The sequence below is a fragment of the Molothrus ater genome, chromosome 15 (assembly GCF_012460135.2).
Source record: "Molothrus ater isolate BHLD 08-10-18 breed brown headed cowbird chromosome 15, BPBGC_Mater_1.1, whole genome shotgun sequence".
Classification (NCBI taxonomy): domain Eukaryota; kingdom Metazoa; phylum Chordata; class Aves; order Passeriformes; family Icteridae; genus Molothrus; species Molothrus ater.
In genome coordinates, this window is record NC_050492.2 from 6,714,100 (window position 1) to 6,741,373 (window position 27,274).

The 27,274-nt window shown below is 36.8% G+C and overlaps 1 protein-coding gene across 2 annotated transcripts in view; it reads right to left on the reverse strand.

Annotated features, from left to right (window-relative positions):
- Positions 1–8,137: 8,137 nt before the first annotated feature.
- Positions 8,138–27,274, reverse strand: part of GABRG2 (gamma-aminobutyric acid type A receptor subunit gamma2) — a 61,109-nt gene continuing 41,972 nt past the window's right edge. Inside the window, exons 7-10 of one of the 2 annotated variants that reach the window (XM_036391696.2) lie at positions 15,075–15,227; positions 13,337–13,542; positions 11,565–11,588; positions 8,138–10,138 (exon numbers count right to left, since the gene is read on the reverse strand). In XM_036391696.2, coding sequence (XP_036247589.1) covers positions 9,863–10,138; positions 11,565–11,588; positions 13,337–13,542; positions 15,075–15,227 — 659 coding nt within the window. In that variant the 3' untranslated portion in view covers positions 8,138–9,862. The remainder of the gene's footprint in view (positions 10,139–11,564; positions 11,589–13,336; positions 13,543–15,074; positions 15,228–27,274) is intronic. The other variant, XM_036391697.2, reaches the window with a different exon arrangement.

Genomic DNA, 27,274 nt, shown 5'->3' on the forward strand with positions numbered 1-27,274 from the left:
GTCTCTTTTTATGCTAATCTGTGGATCTCAGTTGCCATCTATACATCTCTGTGAACTTGGGTGGAGTCAGCAAAATCCCTGACAAAATGTGACAAGTCACACCCAAGAGGTGGTTCTGCAGTTTTGGTGGGTGTTTTTGCTAACACAGGTTAGAACATTGTTCTGCAGTTGTGAGCTTGTGTAGGAGATCCCAGCAGGGATTTCTTTGGTCCCTCTGGTTCCTCCACCTTACAAGGAGGGTGCTTGGGACTGAAGGCTCCTTACAGGTTTTGACACAGGAAGCAGCTCTGTCCCCTGTCAGTGAGAAGGCCATTTCCCCTGAGTTTTATAACATACACCAATGAAATGTCAGCTTTTTCTCTGTATAAGACCTGTAGAAACAGTCATGATATGAATTCTGCAGCTCCCATAGATGACTAAGTGATAACTTGCCAAGTTACTTTGTTTTTGTGATCTAACTTCTCTCCTTAGGTTTTGATTGTCTAAATGTACTAAGGACAGGTGACATGAAATTTAAGTTTAGAAGAAAATCTTCTGCAAAGGATTTTAAAAGAAAATTGTTGTCTTGGGCTTAACAGGAGGAAACGAAGTAAAAATGCAGATCTACAGAACTCATTACAGGTGGTTACTTCACTTTCAGGTGGGGATGTATTCATTGGTAGTTGTGACATAACTCTCCAATGGTTCTAGTTTTAAATAATAATGTATTCCAAATTAGTGGAAAAGTGCAAACTTTAAGCATATTAATTCTTAAAATGGATCGAAGGAGTTTTTAATTTATGGTTTCCATTATTTTACCATATTTTCAGGGATATAGTTCTTTTGACTGCTTTCTTTTCACTTTCGTTTCCTATGTAATTATTTTAATTTTTTTCTTAATAAGTAAAGTACTCCTTTTTGTATTTTAACTCTTTGAAAATCATGTTCCTCATAACTCGCAATAATTGCAGAGCAACTTTCGTAACTGTTGCTGTTTAGAATAAAATGCATTGTGTTCTACTGTGGCATGAATGACTTTGATTAGGATTCTGATTAATATTTTTGCCTGCTACCTATGAATGAAACGGAGCTTTTCAAGTTAGGTTAGTAACATTTTTATTACTAAAATTGAGAAAGCAGTCTTTTCCTTTTCTGTTTCAAAATGTTCATTGACTACATTTTCTAGGTAACATCAGAATGTCAATCCATTTATTGGAACTGTGATAAATGACTCAGGACAAAATTATTTAATGTACTAATAATCAGAATGATGTAGGGATATGGTAGTACTTCTTACAGGAATGGTCATGATATTTTTAGTCTACCAACATTAATTTACTAAATTACTGTGGTCTGAATTTTTCTAAGATGTTTAGAAAGGCAAATAGAGAACAGAAAAATAATCTGCCAATGCTTATCTCTTTCTTTACCTAGGGAAGTTTATTGCAAAGTTAATTTAGAGAATTTTTTTTAAGACTTCCTCCCAAATGCTACTTAGCTCTATAGGGTTTTTTTGGATGACAGGGTAAAATAAGGACATCTTCGAATAGGAGCATCTTCTCCCCTTGTACTTTTCCTTTGCACCAGGTACAAATTCAAGAGCACTGAGATCTCATTTCTTCTGGGCCTGGATGCCAGGAGAGCGGAAAGGAAGGTAGAAGGAGCAATAACAGGGTACTTAGCATTTATTTGGCAAAATCCCCTGAAGAATTTTTATAATTATCTCAGATGTACATGGGATGTGAACTTCAGTCTGCTTACATAATCAAAACTCGTGTGTCTGCATTAACTCAGCATTATTGTCTCTTCCCCTTTGTACAGGTAGGAAAAACATCCTCTGGAGACTAAAATGCCTGTTCATGCAATGAGATTGTATTCAGCTTATCCCTTAGGAAATATTACCATAGCAAATCTTATTTCAGATTTGGGATGGATTTTATTCTTAAATTACCTGTTTTATCTTAAATTCCCTGTAAAGGACCAAATTGCCATCTGAGGATAAAAAAGTGGATCAGATTATTTTCGAATTTCAGAGATTTTGAACAGAGCCAGCCACTTCACTGCTTTACCAGACAGGCATCCTGTGGTTTTGTTCACTTCTCAATAGCGCCAAGTTATGTAATTATTGAAGAGATGTATCATTTACACTTGGGCAATATTTCATCCAAAATGCTGATACCAATGCTAAAAGAAACAATCAGAAGTGATGTAGAGAGAACAAAAAAAGCATATGGTTCTTAAAAATCATATGTAGAAACATCATTTTCTGGTTAACTATTACAAAATAATAATACTGAACAGGTAATAAATTTTCCTGTTTATCATTGAGGCTGATCCTTTCAAAGCACATTACCTTTTGCACATTGTCCTGTCTCATGCTGCTCAGGACATGTGTTACTGCACTGGTTTAGGATCAGAAGAGGTGCAGGAGTGGTTCCAGTAGCACTCAAGGAATAACCCAGGCAGTGAGTGGGACCTGCCAGCTTCATGGCCTGTAGCACACCCAATTCCTTCATGGGCAGGTGAGAAGGCCCTTTAGGTTGTTTTGGAAGGAAGCCATGGTTTTGGTTAAAAAAAAATCTCAGCTTTTTGGGTTCTGTTCAGTCCTACTTTCAGATGTCTCTGGCACTCAGATTTGTTTCTTTGCACGCAAGTGCTGGGTATGAGGTTAACAACAGCTGGAAGGAGGAACTGCCCTATCTTTTCTTGAAAGTGAGTGCTCCAAAGGACAGAAAAGGTTTCCAGTGCCTAAAAATGGTATTTTATTAATGCAGAGACTAGAATGAGATGACTCTTCAAATATAGGAAATTCTCATCAGTTATGGCAGAGAAGTTTGAAACAAATGCCTTCAAGTGTACTAAGCGTTTCCAAGGTGATTTTCTTTAGCATAATTTTGCTTTCTATTTAATGGATTTTAGATAGATTTGTAGCTTGAGCTAATGTGTTTCCCATGTGACATTCTCTCCAGGTCACCACCCATTAGTTGTTTTGGACCTATCTGTGTAAATACTCTGTAGGACCTGGAGGGGAGCAAAACAAAGTCACATTCTATGGTGCTCATTCCCCTTTGTAACAAAGCCTGATTTTCAATGTTTCTACAGTAAATTTAGCAGTTCACAAATTATGTTAACAAATGACAATTAGAGATTGGCTTAAAATTATTTGTAGTTTGTTTTCATAAATTTTGGTTGTGATTTCTTTTTCTTTTTGCTGTGGTATATTTGCAAGACAATCTGTAGAAATAAATGGGGGAAAAATCTTTTTATAACTACAAGACTGTTTCTGAAGTGGGTTTTGCTGCAGTTTAATTTTGTGGAGTGTTTTCATTCTTTAGACTTATTTCTTCACTATGCCAAATACTTGAGCTCAAGAACAAATGTTTTATCTTCATTCAAACTAACATATAGTAAACTAACTTCTGTCATGCCTGTATAGTCTCCACCTGTGATTCTTTGATGATGAGAATCTCCCAAGGCCCATCCAGGGTAGATTGGCCAGTGTGTAATGATCCAACAGAGCTGCTGAAGACCCCTCAGAAACTGGAAAAGTTACTGAAACCAGCCAAAAACGTAAGGAAGTGTTAGCTGAGGTTTGAAAGAATTAATAACATCTGTTTTGGCATGGCCATTGTCTTGGCTCTTCCAGAAACACTCAATCTTCAGCAGCTGTAGGCAGTATCCTCAGGTGTTTGAGGGCAGCAGGACAGCTTCTATATGGGGAGGGTATGGTTTGGGTGAGATTTATGCCACACCTGGAAGTTGTCAGGGTCTGCAGATTGTGCCAGTCTGGGCACTCTCTGAGAATTCCGCATAGAGGGATGGGCCTTAACCTGAGCTGACATCAGCTCTCCTGAAAGCAAGTGAAATGAAGGTCAGCTTGAAGTTAGCAATTGGTCTGTCTTACCACTTCTTTGTTTCCTGATATCAAGTCTATTAACTTTATTATTCCACTTATAGCTTCTTTAGAAGTAATAGTTTTCAAATTGCAATAATTTTTCAGGGTTGAAATGGAATCACCGATTTAGGTGAAACTCTGAGGTGGTGATTTTTGGGACAGAAGCGTTTGTGCAGGAAAGATGCAGCACTGCTAAATCAGCAGGAAGCCATCAAATTCATGTGAATGTAACTGAGGCAAAGGAATTGGAAAGAGCACAAGGAAAGTGCTCTCTTCTATAAGAAATCTCTCTGTGGCAGCAGATTAAGGAGTTGTGATAGAAGTAGAACAAGAATGAGAAGCAGAAATGCTTTTGAAATTAGAGTAGGTTTGTGAGATTGTAGAAGTGCTAAGACTGTCTTGTGTTTCCCTTCTAGTCCTAAGGGAAGCATTGAAATGAATTCTGAGAGTTGATGGATATGCATAGTTTTGTCAATACAAACATGGAGACTTTTTTTTTTTTAATCTTAGTAAAAGCATGGTAAATGAACATGGAGGTTTTTGTTCTTTAATAGAGCAAAGTATCCAGCTATACTAAATCCTCTCTAGCAGGTCTGTCTGACTTTCAAGCATTCATAGCCTGATTTGCTATTTTTATAGACATCTTGTAAATATATTATCTGTGTGGATGTCTCTGTGCTTGCGTCTCACCTTAGGAATGAAATGAGAAGTCTTGATTTGGAGCCTTTTTGGGGAAGGTTGGTGGTGTTTTTTGTGGGGGTTTGGGTTTTGTTCCTTTTTTTTTCTGTGAGTAAATTAGGATGAGGCTTCTCATGGCAATATAACTGAATATATAGTTAGGCTAATAGCATATACTTGAAAATTCTGAAGAGAGTGATGGCAGATTAAATCTCATCAGATACAGGTTTCAATATACCAGTATTAAAAAACATGTTCCTGGTGGAAAGATCAATATTTCTAATGTTTTTCATACTGGCTGTATTAAAGCTACATTAATATTTCCTTATTTCTTGTTTTCCCTTTTCTCATTTTGATAATCAATATGAATTTTATGTGAATCCAAATGAGAATATCCTATCCAGTCTAACATCCTGTGATCTGGGTATTTTTCCCACAGGAAAGACAACCTTTCTAATATGTTTTTGTGAAGTAAATTGACATTCTGGAATGAATTATTCAAATGTGTTTGCTGACTTGTAAGCAAGCTTTTAGTTCATGTCTGTTATTCAAGACCTTTTAAAGGTCATGAGATTTCTTTTACATATTGAATAGGTATGTTTTTCATTGTAAATCTTGTCTTTAAAAAAAAGCCCCACAGTAATGTGTAAGTAGGAAGTCTAAATCTTTTCATCTACAGAATCCTTCTAAATAAGGAGGGGAAAGTGCACTGTCTCTTAATTTTTATAAATGGAACAATAGATCTCTCATGGGCATAATAAACCAATTTATCTGTGAAGCTTTTCACAAGATTTAATGAAATTTTCTGCCAAGTGACTGAGATTTTGTTTGAAAGACAACGCTTGTTTTTTAAAATGTTATTTTGTCCCCTGGGCTGTAATTAGGTTGCCTTTAGATGGATTCTTCATATTTTATTTTTTTTTTTGTTCACTCTTACTACTGGGTTCTACCCTGGATGCTCCCTTAGTTTAAAAGAACATGTTTCCGTCCCTCAATTGCAGAAGTCCATGAACAGACTTTATTTTTCATGAAGACCTCATCTTGTAGCTAATAATTTCCAAATAACATTACCTTTCTTCTATGGCTACACTAAATGTGGTCCTTCATGCATGTAGAGGAAGCCTGGATCCCAAAGGTACTCTATTAAAAGTTCAGAGAACTGCAACCTTCATTATTTTAGCCTTGAAAATTAAGATCATTTTGCCTCTAATTTGCCTTCTTAGATTGTTGTTCTGGGCTACCACTTTAGTCCATTAATGTCCAAATTCTTTTGCTTGCTTGTCTAATTCAGTTCTCAGCTGCAGCCTGGATAGAGCAGGTCATCTTAATATGGACTTCAGCCTCAGTGTCATATCCAAGCCTCAGTTTCTCTCCTTAACTACCAAATTCTCCTAAAAATTCTTTCTTTCACATTGTCCTGCCTTTTGTCTGAAGCATGATAAACTCCTCAGCAAACCTGGACAAGCTTATTGTCTTCCAATCCTTTTTTCAGCTCATCTCTACCATGGTCCTACAAAACCCAGATTTGGTGGTAAGGCAGATAAGCCAAACTCTTTTTGTTCTGTATAAAACAATGCTATCCACTAAAATTTCTGCAGTTAACAGAGCTTTCTTGTTCCTTTTCTGACATTATTCATTTGCCTAATTATTTTATAAGTATTTTTTTTTCTTTTTCTACATGTTTTAATACTGAAGGGCTTTGAGGGCACAGGTGGCAGGAAGTATAAATATTTGGATTCCCAATAGTTGTTGTAACAGCAGTGTCTTTGAAACTGAAACATTGTTATTAGGCCAGTCCAACCATGTTCCAGACTTCTGTAACTGTGGGAAAATGAGGTAGAAATGAGGTACAGTGGATTTTTTAAAAGATTTCTTGATTATTTTCTCCCTTTTTAGTGTGTGTGTATCCTTAGCATTTTTCAGTGTACAGCATCTAAAATTATTCCATACTTGCTTGATAAAATGGGGGTTTTTGGCCTGGCTAACATAAAAAATAGCAGAACTATTGTTGTCATGTGATCTCCCTGAATACCAGTTCTTGATTTACAATCTGGGTTTGTAGATGTTATAAGTGTGTAAAGATGTATAAATGCTCTGAAGATCTCCTGTTGTGGTATAATCCCTGGGACAACCGTGTCTTGTCTCAGTCAGGATATTGCATGCTCTTGGAATGTAAATAGCAAGTAAATAATTGTGCCACTAGGGTATACTTGATAACAACTTCCAGTGCCACTCTGAACATCCTCAGACACATCTCAGAGCAGTAATATTTATTTGCAATGTGATGAGCTTGCAAACATCTTAGCAAGCCTGGTGCATCAGGAGTGAGTTTGTTCTCTGGAATACAGCTGGGAGAGTTAGTATGTATAATGTATATATTAGCATAATGTTTTCTCTGATATGTATACATGAACATGTCTCTAAAGATAGGTTTCTGGGCAGTTTTCTTCTGAATAATAACACTTATCATACCCAATGTTTTGTGTACTGTGGTGTTAATCTGGCTTTACAACACAAAGGTTTTCTTCTGTACTGAAGAGGTAAATAATCCCTATTAGAGGAACACTGGGATTGCACTTTGATGTCAGTTTCTTGCTGGGAATGTTTTTGTGTTTTTTCATAAACAATCCTTCTGAATTTCCTCCATTTTCCCCAGAAGGAAATGACAAATCCCCTCAGTAAGTGTGGCAGGAGGGAAGTTTTTCACTGATTAGGGTCTCATTTCCTTTACTTTGTGTCATGATACATGGTGAGAAAAGTTCGTTCACCTCCTTAGGGCAGATGTGGCACACTTTCCCAGTTTGTGTGGTTTGCATTATTTAGGTGGGGATATATCAATTCTTAACTCCTCCCTTGGTGGAAGGAGAAGCCAAACGTGCACAAGTGAGGGGTTGGACCATTTGTTCCTCATTATTGCATCTGATTCATCAGTACTGCAGATTTTCTTAGGCACAGCTAACCTGATGGCTGAACTAGGGTAAAGTGCTTAGTGTCCCATTAATTCCACAAATCATGACAAAAAAATAATTCTATGTATGTTTACCAAAATGCACTTGGACTGAGGGCATTAAAGGGCTGGTTTGTTTCATAGTGATTATCTGTAAAACCTATATGGAAGCAGGGAAAAATTGACATTTTAAATGTATAGCATTAGTCACTCTTATTAATTGCAAGAAAATAAAAGAAAGTTCTTAAATCACTGACTACTGCAGAAAAAAAAATTAGAGATCAGTCTGGTACCAGTTGAAACACCTTCATATATGAAAGGTGATTGACACTCATTCAGAGAGTGGAGACTCTCTTAGTGGGGACTCTCTTAGTAGATAAAGGAAAGTTATTTCTCGTTGGAGTACTTCCAATTCTGTGATTTTCAATTTTTTTTTTTAATTATAATACGATGACCTTCAAAAGAACTAGTCTCCATTCTTTAAAGTTATATATGAGCCATTTGACTACAAAATGAGACAATGCAGAGGGTTATAAGGATTATAATCACTTATATTTAGTCAGCTGATTAATCCAACTGGTCAAGCAGTGTAGTTCTTAAATCATGCTTTTAACAAACTCATCACAGAAAAGCTGGAGTTGAGTGCAGTAGTTTTATTGAAAAAGTCCACAGGTGTGTGCAATTCCTTTATTAAAATGTTTTGAATACATTGGACTAGGAGCAATTGATGATCAAGAGATATTACTTTTTTATACATTTTTATTTCCAAAACTATACAGACATTGGAAAACTTTCCTTTTCCTCCATTTCAATTAATAATAATTCTGTAGTGTTAATCTATAGGTCTCCCTTTTCAAGCTGCAAGCCCACTTTTCTGGAGGTGGTATTTTGCATCTTTGACAAATTAAAAAAAAAACAAACAAAAACCATCAGTCATATTTACATGTGCTTAAGGTTGCATAATTGAGCATCATACAGGTTCTGAAAACCAGTGGTTTTCAGGATTCACCCAGGTGGGTTGAAGGATTTAAATACATACATAACTGCATACATGTGATTTAGTAGCCAAGACACCTTCTGTTCCTTTTTGTTTTCGAGGCTATCTATAAATTCTGTGCTAGCCATGGTAAAGGTTTGTTTTAGTAAAGGTACTCACTGAGTGAAAGCAGCACTGACAACAACTATTGCTGATCAAGGACATGAATGGGCAGAGAATTGTGTGTGTATATACAATAGAAGGACTAATGTTTCAAAATTAACTTGAAGCTGTTATGTAAAAATAACATCTAGAATAAAAGCTATTTCCTGTACTGAATTAAAGAATAAAAGACCCCCACAAACACTTGAGTAAGGAATAAAGTGGAGCTCCACATGGGAAAAGAACAATAGAAGCATGTGGATTAAATTCCGAAGCTGATCTTGCAATGTATAATTACTGGAGATTCAGTTGAAATATAGCAACATTAACAATGGGAAATGAAGGCTACAACTGCAGAGGACACATACATTACACTTTATGAGCTATTATATTGGCCAAACAGATTTGTCTATATGTTATTTAGTTGAATCCTTAAGGCTTCTCTAATATCTTGCATGACAGTGCTGTCTGCTTGGATCTTCCATGCATGAGGGAGAGGGGCAAGTTTTCAAGAAAAAAGAAAATTAGGTTTGTCCACATTTCAATTACAATAGCACATCCAGAGACACAAAATAAAAGACATAACTTTATAGTACCTTTTTTCATTTATTTTGGCCCCCAAAAGATGCATGCACTAGGCTTTATGTACTATAAGGTATTGAAATATTTACAGCATTGTACATGTGCTCTTAAAGGGATGGCAAAGGGAAAGGTCTGTTTTCATCTTAGTGGGAGTAGAAGTTCATTTTCCTAGCTTAATAATACCTATTCAAAGTGAGAGATGACTCTTCCAAAAAGAAAAGCCCACAGAGAATAAAGCTATAGCATAATTATAGCCAATGTTAACAAACTGTACAGCACTTTACCTGGGAATTCTCCTCTCTCTCACTCCTATTTGGAATCACAGTATCAACTATTTAGTGATGTTGCTATGCTCTCCTTGTCCTGTCTGCCCTGTTTCTCTCTATTCCAGCAGGCATAGGCGTATATTACCTATCGACATGATTTTATTTTTAAATTATTTTGGCATGGGGAATGGACATGTAATTCACAATAACCTGATGGTAATTTTTGGACAGATGATATGACTGATATTTACGGGATTATGGCACTAAAGAATTCAGATCACTATAAAGCGCATCATAAAGACTTCAAGTGGATTTAGGAAACCATCTCTCTAAGAAATTCAGTGAGTAAGGCTCATATCACTGATTTCCTACAGCTTTTAAAGGTACAGATATGATACCCAATAGACCAGGTTGAACAAGCAGAAGGCAGTTGGGAAGAAGATGCGGGCGTAGGAGTCCATTTTGGCGATGCGGATGTGTATTCTGCCGTGCCGCCACGCCCCCGTCCGACAATCCTCAAAGCAGCAAAAAAAACTGGCACAGTCCTTGCCATCGAGACACTCATACCCATACTCCTCATCCCTTTCTTGGAGGTGTGTGGCATTGTTCATTTGAATTGTAGCTGATCGGGGGCGGATGTCGATAGTAGGTGCCTACGGTGGAGTAGCAAAAGATGAAAAGAGATGGTAGAGAGAGAAACTTTGTTATTATCATCAGACCAGTTGGGAATAATGGTCAACATGTGCATGATGGTTCTGTGGGGGTACATGGGAAATTGCTGAGGTGTTCTAGTGGCAAAATTACCTTGAGCTTATTAAAAGCAGTTGCATCATACCCTTTAGAGGAAAGCAGCACAAACCAATCTAAAGTTAACAGCTATGGGAAATCAGCTTCAAAGCTAAACTGACTAAACATGACAGGTTATATGAAACATTCAGGAATGTAATTGATGGCATTTTGAGTTTTTGTTTTATAGTTTATGTAGCTGCTTATTATCTGAAGGCAATTTTTGTATTGCACATGAAAGGAACTGAATCAATTGGAAATGCAGGATTTTAAAAGGGGTGGTTCATGTTGAGAAAAAAGAATGTATACACAGGAAAAAGTCAAAACCCAGGTTTTTTTGAAGATTAGAAGAATCTCTATAAGACTCTCCAATTATTTGAATATTTGCAGCTCACCGCCTACTAATGTTCACCAACTAGAAGGTTCAACATGTTCTGGATTTTATATAGTAGCTGTACATGTATATATACATACATATAATTAGAATGAATTGAGCAAGTATTTAAAACACATTCACTGGGTGAATGCTGGGATGATAGGCATTGAAATTTCATGCTGATAGTTGTTAGAGAAGCATAACAATTCCATTCCATGTATGTTAAATTCAATGTCATTTATTTTATGTGGTTTCTTCCCCCCACCACCCCCCCACCCTTTTAATTTTTTTTTAATAAAATCTCTGCATTTCTGAATGGAGATAAGGTTTCAATGTGGAACACAGCTAGATATATTAGATAATTTTCTAAGTGTGTTGATCCAGTGACAACATTAAAAATCTATATGCATCTTAAACCCTTTCAAAACTCTGACTTTTTTTTTGCAAAATGAACAGCATTTGAGTAATTGATGACATTGAGTTTTTCTCAGGTCAACATCAGAATAGATTTGGCTTTATAATTAGGAGTGAAATCACAAAGATTAAAACTCCAGGGTCAGAGTTGAGTTCTAAAAGGGTGTATTGCAGGTTTTAGGCTAGCTGGTGCTATGGGATCCCATGGCAAATTGAGAGAGAGGAGCAGAAATGTTTTAATGTTAAACTCCCTTAATTCATGCGATCCAATAATGTTGGTCACTCCTGAACTTATGTAAGTTCAGGACCATAGTGGTATTTGGGCTGCTGAATCAACTCTACAAATTGTTTAGGAATTTGTAACCATTCTACTTAATTAGGAAGTAGCTTGAACAGTTTTCTCATTAATGAAAAGACCAGACAAAACACCACTCTCATCTAAGCTCTACTAGTTAAATTCAGCAGTCGCATGCAGTGAATTTCCATTCCAAAAAGCATTATACCTTGAAGGAAAACATCCGAAGAAGCTTTCATTTTGTAGACAGAAAAGAGAATCAGAGAGTTTTGTTTTAAATTAAAGAAAGGAAAGAAAGAGACAAAAATAATGTAAATTAAAAATATGTTTCTAAAACATGGTAAGTCAAAAATAACTAAATTTATAGAGAGATTGGGATTACAGCAATTGAAACAATTATCTGTAACATAAAATCCCCCACATTTTCAACTTGTCACTGTCTTGTTTACATCTGGGCCAAAGACATAAGATATCAAACTCCTGTTAGATTTTCATATCCTGAGGGAATTTTAGTCTTTTATGCTGAACTGTTTGGAAAGAGACTGTTCACATTTTATGGAAGCACCTTTGCAGGCAAAAAGTCTTTTTTCTAAGACTTTGCCCTGAACACTACTTTTATCATTTTTAGAATCTGTGACTGGGATTTTAGCAAGGGTTTATAGTTCTGTTTTTTCCCAGATGCTCACAGATAGGCAATGTCAAGAATAAGTTATTCCTCCTCATGTGGATGCCTTAAAGTGAAACAATTAAATCTGAGCTACATCTAGTTTTGGTCCTTTTGGTCCTGACTGCATAAGACACACAGATACTTTTATTTCCATCTAACACAGAACACATCACTTGATCATTTTACTTTTTTTTTTACAGTCTACCTCTCAGCAGCTTTTAAACTTGAAATTATAGGAATAGTATGTAGTGAAAGGTTCCTTAACTACTATTTTTTTCTATATCCATTTTTGTGATGTATTTTAAAACTAAAAGAGAATATTTTCAAAAGTCCTTGAATATGTTAGCAGAGCAAATACAAATTACTTTATTCTTTGTTAGGTGCCTGAAATGGAGATGAAAATACTCTTTATTAATGTAAAACACTTTTCCTTCACGTTTTTCACTTTTTTTTCCTCCTTTGGTTGGTTTGCGGTAGTTTTTTGGGGGTTTTTGGGGGGTGTTTGGGTTTGGGGGGTTTTGTTGTTTTTTAGGTGTTTGGGGGTTTTTTTGGTAGATGATTAGGCTAAATGTTTTAGAGATTCTAGACAACACATTTGTCAGCTCAGTTGCCAAAGGCAAGGAGAAATCTGTCCTGGACAAAATAAGCATCGAATTCTTAGCCTGTCTGGGCAAAAGCCCAAATTGCTACTGAGGGTGTTCCCAGGATTTTTTTTTCTCTTGTTATTTTATACATTATTTTTACTACTGGGTAGCATATATCCATAACTATCATTATAAACTACTGCAAAATCATGTTCTAAGGCAGAGAAGCAGGTAAATAAGGTAAAAAATATACAAAAAAAGAATTTAGGAAACAATGGAAAGGAAACAGATGCTAAGGGGAAGTTGGAGAAAACACACCCAAGTTTGAATATAAAGGTTTAACTGTAGTCCTGATAAGCAAGGCAGTCATGTCAACATTGTGGACATAAGTTCATGGCATAAAATATTGCTATTACTAATAAGAGAAACTGATCTTTTCTATAAGGAGATCTATATATAACATAAATAATGCCTTTGGTAGTTGTGGTTTGCAGAACACTTTGGTTAAAAAGATCATTATCCTAAGAAATTAGTTCTTCTGGCATCCAGAAAGCTGTAATACATGAGCTTTGATTCTCAAAGTCAATGTTTGCATTCCTATTGTTACAAAGGATGGGTATATAGGTAATAGAAAAGTATGGAAAATAAGGACAGTTATAAAGAGGGATTTAAATGCTGTCTCAGAAAAACTAATTTAATTTTAGGCCTTGCTGGTAAAAAGATACGTACTGGGTTTTTCTTCTTTTTGTCTTTATCCTTGCTTGGCTTTCTGTTGCTGACAAAGTAATGCAAAGTTCCATATTCCACCAGTGCAGAGAACACGAAAATAAAGCAGACTGACACAAAAAGATCCATGGCTGTCACATAGGAGACCTTGGGAAGAGATTTACGAGCAATTGTACTTAGGGTGGTCATTGTCAGGACAGTTGTAATTCCTGGTAAATGGATAGAAAAAAAACAGAATAACATTACTTCAAGTAGAAAACTGATTTTGCCAGTTATCTCTCTGTGATTGGTTTTGCAGTGTGCCTGGAGTTCAAACACAAAGCAAAGGTATTGAGTAGCACATTCTAGCAGAGAAATGCCAGTTCAGTGGGAGCTTAGAGGATTAACAAGGGTAATTGACATTTTTGCATGGTCACTGCCAGTGCTGCTCTGTAGAGTACTTTGGTTAGATGAATTCTAAGAAATTTAATTGAAGGTTTTGGTTTTGCAGTTTACTTCTGGGGAGTTTTTATTTTTTTGAAAACTGAAGTTTAGGGTTTATGCGCTCAGATCCTTAAACAGAGCAAGAGACAGATTTGCGAAAGAGAAGTACTGTGACATGCCTCACCATCCCTTCCCTTTCAGAACATTGTTGCATGTATTGTGATGTGAAAAACGTTAAAAATGCATCAGAAGAGTTAAAATCTACCACATTTTTTATTGCACTTTTGGATTTACTTTCTTACTGGTGCAAATAGATTAATTCTCAACAGAGGGACAAGTCTGTTTTGTGTATCTAGGTAAAATTTAAAATAATAGCTGAATGCCTTTATTAATTTTGTACTTCTTTAAAGCAGATTTTATAACCTCTTTCAAAGAGGATGTGAAAAAAAACCAATAACATGCTTAAAGCTTTCTTTTATGGAAGCCACTGGTCCTCTGTTATGTTCCTTCTAGGGAGTCTGAAATGAAAATTGTGTACCCTATTTTTCACTCCAGTGCTCTGTGCTGTGGTTCTGTGAAGAAATGAAAATGCAGAAGGAAAAACTGAAATAATTCTCACTTGAGTGGATTTAATGTGGAAGTAGAAAATGTGTTAAAGTTTCTCTAGCTGAATGTTTCTGCTTTGTTATTTCTTACTCTTTCAGCTGCTTTGCACAAGCAAGATTAATTTGGTCTCTTATTTTATTTGTGGAGCCGTTGCTAAATGTGTAGAAATTTCTAATTCTGATTAATTGCATGTCACATTTTCATGTATAAGGTTTTGGATGCCACCAAATTCAGTTGATGTTTTTTGCCTGAAGTCTGTACTTGATTCTTGGTTTATAAAGTAGTCATGGTGCTACATTCTCCCCTTGTTAGCACTTGGACATACAGCCAGAAAGGTGGATTCCTTCTTGGTAATTATTTAATTTGTGTTGCCAGTCACTGTGATATGGAAGTAGAACAAGTGAAACTAATGCACCCTGCCTCTAATCCAGCTGTGTGTCCCCATCCTCTTGATGTTCATAAAAATTCTGCTGTAATCAGAAAAAATGTGAAAGCTTTTATTGTTGACAATCTGCAATAGTCAGGATCTGACATGGTAAAAAAGAAGACATGCAAATATAGCTCAGTTTGTGTTATTCTTTGGAAATTACTGTGTTCCTCTAAATGAGGAGAGGTCATGTGAAGTTGTCTGTTCTCATATTTACAAACTGATGATCTGCAGGTGTCAATTAAACATGATAATGCTTGAAGAAAACAGGAAAGATAAACTCACCCAGTGATGTTCTGGCTGGAACTGCATCCTTATTAATCCAGAAAGAGACCCAGGACAAGACAACAATAAGTGTGCAGGGAATGTAGGTCTGAATTGTGAAATAACCCATTCTCCTGCTCAGGTTAAAGAACACAGACATGACTACATAGTCTCCTGTAAAACAAAAGCAGAAAAAATAAAATATTATGTTAAAAAAACAACATAAAATTCCTATGTAATAGCTAGGGCTTTCCTATTCCACATCTGGGTTGTGTGTGCATAAATATTCAAGGGATTCACCAGATGTGCTGATGGCAAATACACACATACATCTTCAACACAGCTCTAGCTCAGGAACCAGTGGTTTTTCCTCACTAGGAAATTTAACAGTTGTGCAGATGAACTCAGGTCTAACCAGGTTATTCCTCCTCACCACACCTGCCTGCTGTGGTCCCCTTGCAGCAGCCCAGGGTGTGGTGTGGTGGGGGTCCAGCCTTCCTCCAGTCTCTGTGTCCCCATTAGTGTGCTCCCAGCTCCACTCTCAAGTGTTGGACACTTTCAGATTTACTTCCTACATTTTTCATGTTCTTAACTATCTTCTGGGCTATGCTGTATCAGTAATTATTTTTTTTTATTTTCCTGCTGATCTTCTGTTGCATTTTCTCCTTTAAAATGATTTGAACCCACATTTCATAAGTGACTGCAAAAGCTAGGCTAGAAGTTACTCAGGTGTACATAACACATCCTTCTTATTCAGGAGTTTGTGATTGTCTTTCCAGGTTCTCTTCCCCTTTCAAATTGTTAAGTAAATTCCATCTGGGCTCAGGAACACAGCCAAGCTTCAGGTTTTGATGTGGTTTGTTTTTTGTTATTTTAGGTGAGTTTTCTTGGTGTTTTTTGGTTGGTAGTTTTTGTGAGTTTTTCTGGTTTTGTTGGTTTTTGTTGTTGTCATTGTTGGTTTTGGTAGTGGTTTTTTTCCTAAATTAAAAATAACCTCTAGTTCTTATCTTTACTTCAGATTACAGCACTCTGGGAAAAATCTTGATTGCAAAGGAACTACAGAACCCCAGGGTACAAAGGCTTCCTTGCAATTCAGTGAAATGCACCCAGAGAAGTCTCTAATGGAAACAGGATATGGTTTGCAAATTTAGAGTGAGCTAGCTTTCCAGCATTATCAAAGGGTGGCTAATGCAAGTTCTGCTTAGATCAGTACCTTTAGTTAACATTGAGTTCCTTCTTTTCTGGAATTTAAATTTCTCCCAGAATAATCCCTTTGAATCTGACCACAGAAGAAACTTCAGAAATATTTTTCACCTGGTGCTTCTTTGTAATTTTTTTTTTAATTTGAATATCCATATTCCTGGGATTGACTGGCTTTAGTTTAACTATATTATGTTACAATTAAACCAAATGTATAAAGCCCCCAAATTTTATATATGTGATTTTTAAGGTGATGCATCTGAATATGAGCAAACAAGTGTAATAAGTACACTCTGATGATTTTCTTCAGTCACAGATAACTTTGCATTGTATGTGCATGTCCTTCAAATACTAAAGTCCAGCCAACCTATCAAAAACGAGCACTCATCAGCAGCACTGCAAAGCTGAAGCCATAAAATTACAGTATGACTCATTCTTCATCTCTCTGGATCATATATTAACTTCCTAAGGAGTGATTTCTTTTTTTCGGTTTTTGGAATTATCCCCTTATTCATTCACCTTCATATGTGCTATTAATAGCATTCCTATTTCAATTTTATTCTGCTATGATATGGTAGAGTCACTTTAAGCAGTAGCTGTTTTACTTCCATGCAAACATTTTTAAAGAGAAGGATTTTGTGCTCACTGTTATTATATCAATTTAATGCGACAAAGAATTTCCAGAAGAGATGAAATATAAACCCAAATATAGATTAGAACAGAAAAAGATACAAAAGACCCAGAATTGAAGTTTAAAATTTGGTTGTCTTATTGCTGTTCTTGTTTCTTTCTACTGAAGTTCCAACTGCTATGGGCTCTTTTGGTAGAAGAGTGAGGTACCAGATCCCAGGTAACTACTTGCTCCTTATTTTTTGTCCTATTCTTGCACAGGTCTTTTTGCCCAACTGTTTGGCAGCAGTAGCCCTTCTGCCTTGTACTCAAAGGAACAGAAAATATCAGACTTCAGTATACAAGCCATAACTTTCCTATAGGTATTAGACTTAAATCCAAAACTCAGTATCTGTGCTGAGAAGAGCTAAATAGAGATGGACCAAGGCATAGTGCAAGCCCTCCCTCACACACTGTCCTTGTTCAACAGCTAGGTGTGCAAACCCAGCCCAGGGGTGCTGTGGATAACATATGAAGAAACATCTGTGTGTGTAGAGTGAGAGCATCCTTAGTCCTTCTATTTTATAGACTATTTCCAAATACTTCTGGTTTTTTGTTTGGTTTTAGTGGTGATCCCCTGGTGTCAATGGAGACTTGTCTGAATTTTTCCCTTAACCCAAGAAATGCTTTTTATACAGTAAATTATTACAGTTACGTTTTTACAGTATTGTATGCATTATTTTAATATTTTTGTTGCTGTTCATTACATAATCCATATGACCTTTTAAAACATGAACCAAACTGGCCAAAGGGATATTCCACACCCTGGGATGTCTTGCCCAGTACATGAGCTGGGGGGGTGGGCTGGGCTTATCAGTCTTTGGTAGTGACCAACTGCATTGTGCATCACCTGCTTCTCTTGGGTTCTGTCACTTTCTCCCCTTATTGTTGCAGTTATAATTAGTGTTATTTACATATTTCTAATAATAGTAACATTTTATTTTAATTATTAAGTTGTTCCTGTCTCAGCCCATGAGGTTTACCTTTTCTTTCTCATTCTCCTCTCCACTGGGGAGGGGTGGTGGGTGGGAAGTGGGTGAAAAGCCACATGTACTCAATTGCCAGCCAGGGAAAACTGTGACAATAATGAGATAAGGAAAAGAGGACTAAGTGCTGCAATGCTCCAGAGAAGTATCTTGCTGGGATTGCCAAGTTTACTTAGGTGATGTTGGAACAATATAACAGCAGCAGGTCTTCTGAGATTTTGAATAAAAAAAGAACTCTGAACATACAAAATAATGCAAGACCTGAGATGTGAAGTTTAGGATTCAGTCTCAGTTGTCACAACACATATATCCAAAACGTCAAATGCATTAAGTCCCATGTGGAACATGGACTTGACAGTGCTTTGCTTTAATCACACCTTTCTTGATGGCATCTTGCCCCAGCCCTGTTTTTATCCAGATTTGGTTTATTTTCTGGCTTTATTCATGCACATCTCAGCTCTTTAGCTGAGACCAGTCTAAATACTCTGTTATTTTCAGATTATCTCTGTGCCTCAGGTGATTTTTCATTCCTGGTGTGATGCCTGCATGAAGCTGTCAAACTAAGACATTAGTTTAGTAAAAAATGGCTAGACTTGATCCTCAGCATAATGTCATTTATTAGTCCTCACTTGGCAAATTTATAATCTTTTCATTATTACTTCATCCTTTCTCCCTGAGCTCTGTGTCTTGTTTGTCCACTATTGTCTGCTGCAGCAAGAAAGCTCCTCAGACTGCCAGATTGCTGTTTGGAGCACTAATACACTTTTGGAGTTTTCTAGAAATGAATGATAGTGCAACCTGACAGTATCTGTGTAAGACAACACACTTAAACCCTCAACATTTGGCATCGTAATCAGAAGATTTTGGATTATTTAGCCATTCACCAGAGACCTTACATTCATATTGTCCATTCTGAGGTATATTTCTATGACATCTGTCGAGAAAATAACACTTCCGTAATTTTCAACTTGTAAGAAATACAAAATTTCCCTGGAAAAAATAATCTTATTACACTGAGGAGTGTAATAACTGATCCCTTAAATCTTGACACCCTTCCTCTCTTTCTCTGAATGTACACATTTCTCCTATTCCTTTGTAGTGATCTGTGTTTGTATCTGCGTGTAGACAGACATAGTCTACATCTGAAGACACAATAGCAAGTTAACCAGTTTCTTCATGGAAAGGACAATGAAGTATATTTAAACCAGAATGTACTTCCTCAGGACAATGATATCCAGGTCATATTTATCCTCATGTATAAGTGCTCATATCATATTTTCTGCTAAGTGCATTATTTCTCCCAGTTATGTTTGGAAGATCAAGAGATGCAGAGCAGTGTTCTGACTTGAGACACAGCATCTTCCTGCTGCCACACTGAATGGGAAATTGAATATTTCTCTTGGTGCACACAGAGGAAGTATATGAACTTGAAGTCATTTCCAGAGTAGGAGATAATTTGAAAATTAGATTAATTAATCAGTATTCAGTGCTTGTGACCTTAGTAAACCCTTGCAGAAGGTTTTATTTCTGACAGACCTGTTCTATCCGAATTTACACAGCCTCATAACAGTCTGTATGAACTTTGGAAATTGTGGTCTTCCTCCTACCCTACACTTGTGTGACATAGTGATTTGAATACCAGGATTCTGTTCTACAGCAGGGGAAGTGAATTCCTGATTTGAGGCACCATCTGTGCACATGTGCTGGCCTAGGTCCCAAAGGTTCAATAGAAGGAATTAGTCGTGCCAGGAAGCACAGCCAGGGGGAATGTACACTGTGCTTAAGTGATTTAATCAGCTCACTGGGTGTGATCCTTCATTGCTCCCTGGTTGAAGAGTCGTTTCTACCTGTGCAAAGTGAATGGGGAATTACACCCATTAGCGCTCTCTTTATGCATGTTTAAGTGACTGTGCAAAGTGTAAGGTACTGGGGAAAAAAGCCTCCAATTTGTACTCAGAAGTGATTTGGTAGCTAGTGCAAATGCAAGAGAAAAGAACACTTTTATAACACCACAAGAAATTGGTGTCTTAATTATAGTTCAGGTAGCAGCACTTAGAGCTAAGACTGTCTCATACTTAGTTATTGTGAGATTCCTTCTGTTGTTTAAAATACTGCAGGATTTAAATTATTGAAAGAACTGCAGAAGAGCTTCAAAAATCATATATTAGCCACACAGTCAAGTTACTTGTATGTGTTAGTTCAGTTCATTCTCAGATGGTTTTTGACTGGGGACAATTCAGTGTTTCATTTCTGTTCAGGATATGGAGTTTTGAACAGGGAAATTCAATTAGGTGAAGGGCTGGCCTTGTTATGGGTTTACACTATTAAGTCATTCATGGCTAACTTAAAAGCTTTGGAAAACGGTGAGTGTGTGCATAGACATGTCCATATGAATAAGGTTTTTGGGAGTTTGTAAGACTTTATTTCTCTCTGTTTTTTACAAGGCTACACACCACTCTGAACGGCACCACAGAAACAGAGGGATGGTAGAAGTGGCTCTCTTCTCAAACTGTGTTTGTTCCTTTATATATTCTCTACCTAAAATGTCCAGGATTTCTCTGTGCTGCTGAGAGTTTACAGCACATGAACTCGTCACCTCATGCTGACTCCAGGGTGTCAGGGGTTTCATTGTGGAGATCTTCTCCCCAAGTAATGAGAAGTCTTCTATCCCTGGCTCTGAACAGGATTTTCTTTGAGTGTTTAGTTATCTTAAATATTTTTGCCAATGATTAGTAGTATAAAAATCAATGTCTGTTTTAGTAATTCTGATAATGTTTATAATGTAGAGCTTTTTGTGTTTAAACTTTTAAAATATTTGGAGAAAACAAATTATGTAGGAGAACTTTGGTTATGAATCAATAATTGCCAGCAAAAGCTACCAAGTAGCTTTATTATATCCTTTTAAAAGCTAAAGTTTTTCTCCACTACATGAATTTGTTAAACTGCCAAAAAAAGTCAAATAGGAGAAGAGTAATGCGCTATCCAGACTCACCCAGAATTTCTAACAATTATTTGCTCCTTAAGAACAGATCAACTTACTAAAAACTAGTATTGACATAGGTTACAAATTATATGGTATGTAATAGGCACAGTTTTGTATGTGCAGCAAATACCAGCAACCTGGTCCCTGCAGATAGAGATGCACCCACTGTCCAGATTCCCAATGGGCTTTTAACCCCCAAATTTACACAGCAACCATACAGAGAGGGGCAAGCACTTTTTAAAATATTTCTTTAAAGGGACATGTGAAAATAGAGATAGAAATGGAACCTTTTCTCAAAATTATTTCATATAAACAGCTATATAAATAAATGACATGCTTCTAAATGGGAAACCCTAACCAGTTCGTCTTTCTGGATGGAGTATACGTAGGGGAAAAAGCAAAAACAAAACCTCGTGCCACAGGAGGGCACTGTCACCTCAGAATAGAAATGAGAAAAGCTTGCAAGTCTGCCAGTGGAAAACCAAATCTTAAAAATTTCTAATTATTCTTGTCATTGAATGTTTATAGAAGCACTGAAATGGCACAACTGACTTGTGTGGGTCTGGTATTAGAGGAGCACTTCTAAAGACCAAACCAAGTCTTGTGTGATGGAAATATCCCCAAAGTAGCATCACCTTTGTGCTATGAGTAATGAATATAAACTGAATCGATTGTTAACGAAGAACAACTGCAGCAGCAGAATTTATCTTCTTTACCTCATAAATAGCTAATAGATACATCCTTGTTGTCTCTCTCTTTTGCTGTCAGCATGGCCAGCAGTCTCCTTTTCTATTAGGCAGAGAACACAGCTAGTGCTCTTGGTTTATTTTCAAAGAAGGAATGGTAAATGGTAGTTTGATGGAATAGATGTGTTTTCTTGGGTTTAGTCATGGTACCTGGAAATACCATTAAAACAGTGGTGCATGATGTCTCTGAACATCTCCTGTAGGAGCTTCTAAATCTCTCTAGTTCTTAAAAAGTTGCTGGATTAGTACAGACTATAAAAATAATAGTAAATGGGTCCAAAAGCATTCAAAATGCATCCTTCATCAAAGAGTTAGGCTTGGTGTCATTTTTAGACAGATATACTGCAAGAAAAAATATCTAATTGGTAAACTTGTGGGTCACTGCTTGTAAAGCAGATGATTTCCTTCCCACTGTGTGCCCTCCTGGCACGCTGGAGGGCAGTAAGGTTACCCAAAAGCTGCTGCAAGTGGAGAGAAAATGAAAGAAAAAGAAAAGAATATAGACAAAGCTTTTTCTCTTTCATGTCAAATCAGGTGTTGGTACCGAGCTCTGGTCTATGTTCTGCTCAGCAGTGGCTGAGGCAGATCCCTGCCCCCAGAAAAGGCAGGAAAAGCAGAGAATGGGAGTCAGGAATCAGACCTCTACCAGATCAAGCAAGTATCAGACTGTGGATTACATTGTACAGTACAGCTCTAATCTAGGATGAAAAATCACATAAATAGCTTTAGATTGGTATTAGTATTTGTCTTGATGAATCTTCATTTGGTTTTTGTGCCCATCTCCTGTCTTGCCCTGACAGGGTCTATATTTGGAGTTCTGGCATTTACTGTCTTGGTGAGGGTACTGAGTCAGCCTGCAAATACAGTTCAGTGGGATGTCTTACCGTGTTACAGTGGCATAAAGAAAACATGAGATTGGTTCTAAAGACACAGTTTTCTATAAGAATTCAGATTTAACTTATTCCAATAATAATCTTGTGTGAAACCTCAAGTGACCTATTTTTTTTTTCATTTTCCAACAGATCAGAATACTCATAAGTCTAAGTTCAGTACCAATGTCCTTCTAAAACTGGCCTTTTGTCACATGGAAAAATTATATTCTCTCTTACAGTGCAATGTTTTTACATACATGGCACAAAAATAATTTTTGCTGAAGTACTTGATCACTGGGTGCATGAATTAATTTTCTTAAAGACAGGACAAATTTGATCACAGTATCAATCATATGCTGATATCTATGAGATTTATTTGTTGCCACAGCCAGAAATGAGAAGTCTGGAGAAAAGGTAAAACCAGAGGGAACACTGTTCACCAGAAATCTCCTTATCTCATTCTTTACAAATGCCCTTTTGTTCGTTCTGTCCTTCAGAGGTTTTTGTTCTTTTATTGACAGATTTTTAGACTGTACATGGGCCAGAGAGTTAAGTAACTTGAGTCTCTTCCTTTCCAAAAATGCTCAATAATCTCTTTCCCTCTGAGAGTTAGCTGCAAAATACTACTAATTGTGTTATAGAGAAGTCATCCTGTGAAGTGATATAAAATGGTCTAAATGTTTAGCCTTTAGGACACAGAAAGAAAATAGGCCATGGCATTGCAGGCATTTGCTTTTAACAGACTTGCACATGGAAGCAGTGCCATTCTCTACCTGACTGCTGGCATTACATAAAAATGGGGTGAGCCATGGTCACTGCTGGTACAGCACAGCAACTGTACTCAGTGATTTCCCCAAAAAATCTAATAATAGCAATTCTTAATATCCATTTCTAAGCTGTGATTATAGTTTGATTATGCAATGAGGTAAAACAATATTAAGATTTTGACAAAGCTTGCACAGTAGTCCATTTATATAAGATTATCTCTGGGATTCAGATAGCTGCAAGCCTGATTTTCAATTTACATTCCAAGGGATGAATCCTAACTGCATTGCACAGCTGGATGGAGGGCAGGAGATGGGAGGAGATCTGCTTTTTTTTTTTGATGCAGTTTTTAAAAAGTGAGGCAGTAAGGTGCATGTCTGTGTGTTAATGTCTGGCATTAAACACCTTGATTTCCTGTGGGAGCAGGCAGAAGAGAGCTGCAATTAGTTGATGTTTGTGAAATGACAATCTCAGCAGATGAAACTTGTGCAAAATGAGATGAATCATTACACTCATCCAAGCAAGAGAAATTTCTTTATGTATGACGTGACTTTCTGCCCAACAGTTCTGGATTTTGTTTGGTCCTTGGCCACTCATTCCACTTGAAACGCTGTTTTCTCAGTTCATTTGACAGAATGTGTTCCGTTTCTCATTAGTTTCTAATTATAGGAGGAAATAATGTAATGACACTAGGCAGTAATTAAAATCTATTACTGTTGTCTGCACCTACTCTTTGGAATCACAGAGACATGATTTAGCCTGAGAATTTTTTGTTGCTGAAAAATGTCAGTATGTGGAAATGTATTGAATGGGCACTTAGGTGTGTTTGTTTCTAAGGTTTTATCTGTAAATGCCAGAAGTCTGAAAGGAAAATGAACATTACTGACTCTGTGTGTTTGCCCATGATATGATTTTTTTTCGAGTTTGTGACATAATTAAAAGCATAATTAATTTTTTTTGCTTGTCTGTGAAGGTGAATAAGCTATTACATTGGCATTAGCAAACACAGGAGGGATTTTAGTGTGCAGGATTAGTATTCAGATGTGACAGCAGCAATAGCTTGCAACTTCTGTGACTGAACCATGATGCTCCAGGATGCAAATAATCTTCAAATTATAGTGCTCTCTGTTGTCTTTCCCTTTCCTCCTTGCCTAGGAAGCATCAACCAAGGATGAGAGCTCAGTGTCTCATCTCGGAATGCTCAGGAGTTGTTCAGGTTCTAAAGAACCTCTTTGACTCACTGTGATAAAGTCCATCCAGTTCAGAGGTTAGAAAATATGAGGATTACAGGAAATATCAAGTAAAGAGAGAAAGAGAGTCACCATTTCCAGACAGCAGCACCAGCTGGGGTGTTGTTCTGTCAGGAATTTTGCTGTTCCTGACACATCCTGTGTCCTTGGCTTTTTTGGATGTCTGGTTGCTATCTTGAATACCTCAAGAAAAGCTGTCTGCTTCAAGAAAATTATGCACCTATAGCAGGGCTCTGTGCATGTTTAAAATAATGACTTGCTCAATTTTGATTATTTAACCTATTGCTATAATAATTCAGGTTTTGATATAATGTAGTCATCGATGTAAACAACTAAGTGTTTTATTATAATAAACTTAGTTTATTATAATAAAACACTTAGTTTTATTATATTACTTAGTTTTACATATATTATATTACATATATTTTATATTACATATTTCATTGATTTCAAAGTATCCAGATGGTATAACCACTTTCTGACAGCATCCAAACCTTCCTGCTGCAGGAAGAACTGGAAATAACTTCTGTTTCTGTGCTTCAAAGCATGAAGTATAACACATCCCTGGTACTTTAGATCAAACACACTATCAGAATTATGAAATGGCATGGAATAAGGATTGTCAAAACTATGTAAATTCTATCATGTTGAAATTTTCAACAGTTCATGTCTGAGAAAGAAAGCACAAAATTGTGCTTGTTTTTGTTTTTATTTTATGGGATGGCAAAGCACAAGATTGATACCATACCATGGGTCTACCTATTTGGACTTTCTAGGCAACTCTGCAAAGAGTTTGTCTGAAAAGAGAGTCTGGGCAAGTCCAGGGGTAGTAAGAGAATATAAGATGTAAAAATGGGAATTAAATAAAAGTGACACTTTAAGGTCTAGGTTAAAAACTGCAAATATAAATTAGATACAGGCCTGTTTGGTGAGTGCCACGAGGCAAAAAAAAATCAAGTATTTAATAATGTTGGTCTAAATAACAGCAGTCCTACAGACATGTTGGAGAGCTCCCTTGAAATTAGTACTGTTTCATGAGCTTTGTGCAAGTCCTGGTTGCTGAAATAACTGCAAGTGACTAATATAGCTCATAAACATCCCTTCTCAGATTTGCTTTTGTATCTTTGTGAATTGCCTTGCACGGCAGAGGTCATTCTTGAATTCCTCTGAATGCCTTTCATTTGGGGAGGAGAGGAATTTGAGGATACAGTACATTTAATCTTTGGTTTTGATGTTTCCAGTTATTTTCAGGGCCAGGAGACAGTAATACATAACCTGGGGCTGCAATAAAACTTAATGTTTCCTTCTACCTCCTCTGCAGAGGAGAGAAGGCATGACTGCATGGAGGCAACGTTCTGCAGGGGAGCTCCAGATTTCACAGATTGATCCTGTCTGAACGCCCCAGCAGAAGAAATATTTATACAAGGAAATACTACTCAAACACCAGCATCTCACTTCCAGTGGGTGCACAGGGAGATGACTGGGAAGACAGTACCATAAACAAAGAGCCCAAGGGGTGCTGGGAGGGAGGGATACATCTGCTTTTATTGCTCAGCTTCCAGCATTAGACTGACTTTTTTTCTTTTTTTTTTTTTTTTTTTAGTGTTTCAATTCCATTTATTTTTAGCTTCCATTAAATATTTTAGGATACTTCATCAATGGATATTTAGTTTTAAACCCCCAGAAAACCAATTCAGCTAACTAAGAAAAGACTAAGTTTTACTTGAGTATGAGAAGGCAAAACATCAAAGAGCAGAAGTTATACAGACCAGACTCAAAGCAGGGTGGTAACCTACCACATGTCCCGGGCTTCAGAGAGCTCAGTAAGAAAATAAAACACCTTTGAGCACAAGAACCCAACGAGGATAACATGGTAAAATGTAAATAGGCTTGTTGGAAAACACTGTGTGCTCACTGCCATGTGAGCTGTGCTTTTCTCCTGCTGGACACGTAAAAGGCTATACAGGAGCAGGCTGTTCCCATTAGTAGGCATGTTCAAGAAGGGTGCCTGCCTCACAGGATTTAGATCAGTAGTTACATTTTTCCTTGAACTGAGCTCAATAAAAGGAGTATATAAATTGCATGAAGTCACGTGTATTACAGAAATAAGCGATGTGTTACATATATTACTATATTACATAGAGGCATATCTACGTGACTTCTGCTTTTAAAATACCACAAATCCTACATACAAAAGCTCGGAATGAAAGGAAAAATATTTTCACTACATGTATCTGGGTCTGTGTTTAGTTTGACTTGTTTGAGAGTAACTCATTTATTGTCAACATTTTGTAAGCATCTAAAATCTGTTAAAACCATGCTTTAAAACCACAACACATAAAGAGATTACCAAATTCCCAAGAAGAAAGTGCTCCAGATTTCACATCTATGACTATTAAAAATATGATGTTCTTACTGTTGGTGTTTGGAACTACTCTAGAACAGTTTTTGATAAAAATATGATGAATATATTTCTTTTTCTATTTGAGACATTCTTCTAGAGGAGACTGTTGTGGACCAGTATTTGAGAGGCAAACATGGTTTTCATTCTCCTGCTATCAGTTTGCCTGAGGACAAGGCCTGCTCTGTGTGCAGATTTCAAATTGTTTCTCGTTTATTAAGTATTTTGTCTTGCAGAAACCAGGTGCAAACCTTCAGCAATGTGCAAATTAATCTTGTTCACTATCAGAGGTAGCAGCAGAAACATCCGCTGGCAAAAGTAGGTGTTGCAAAATTGTCTGAGGTGTGAT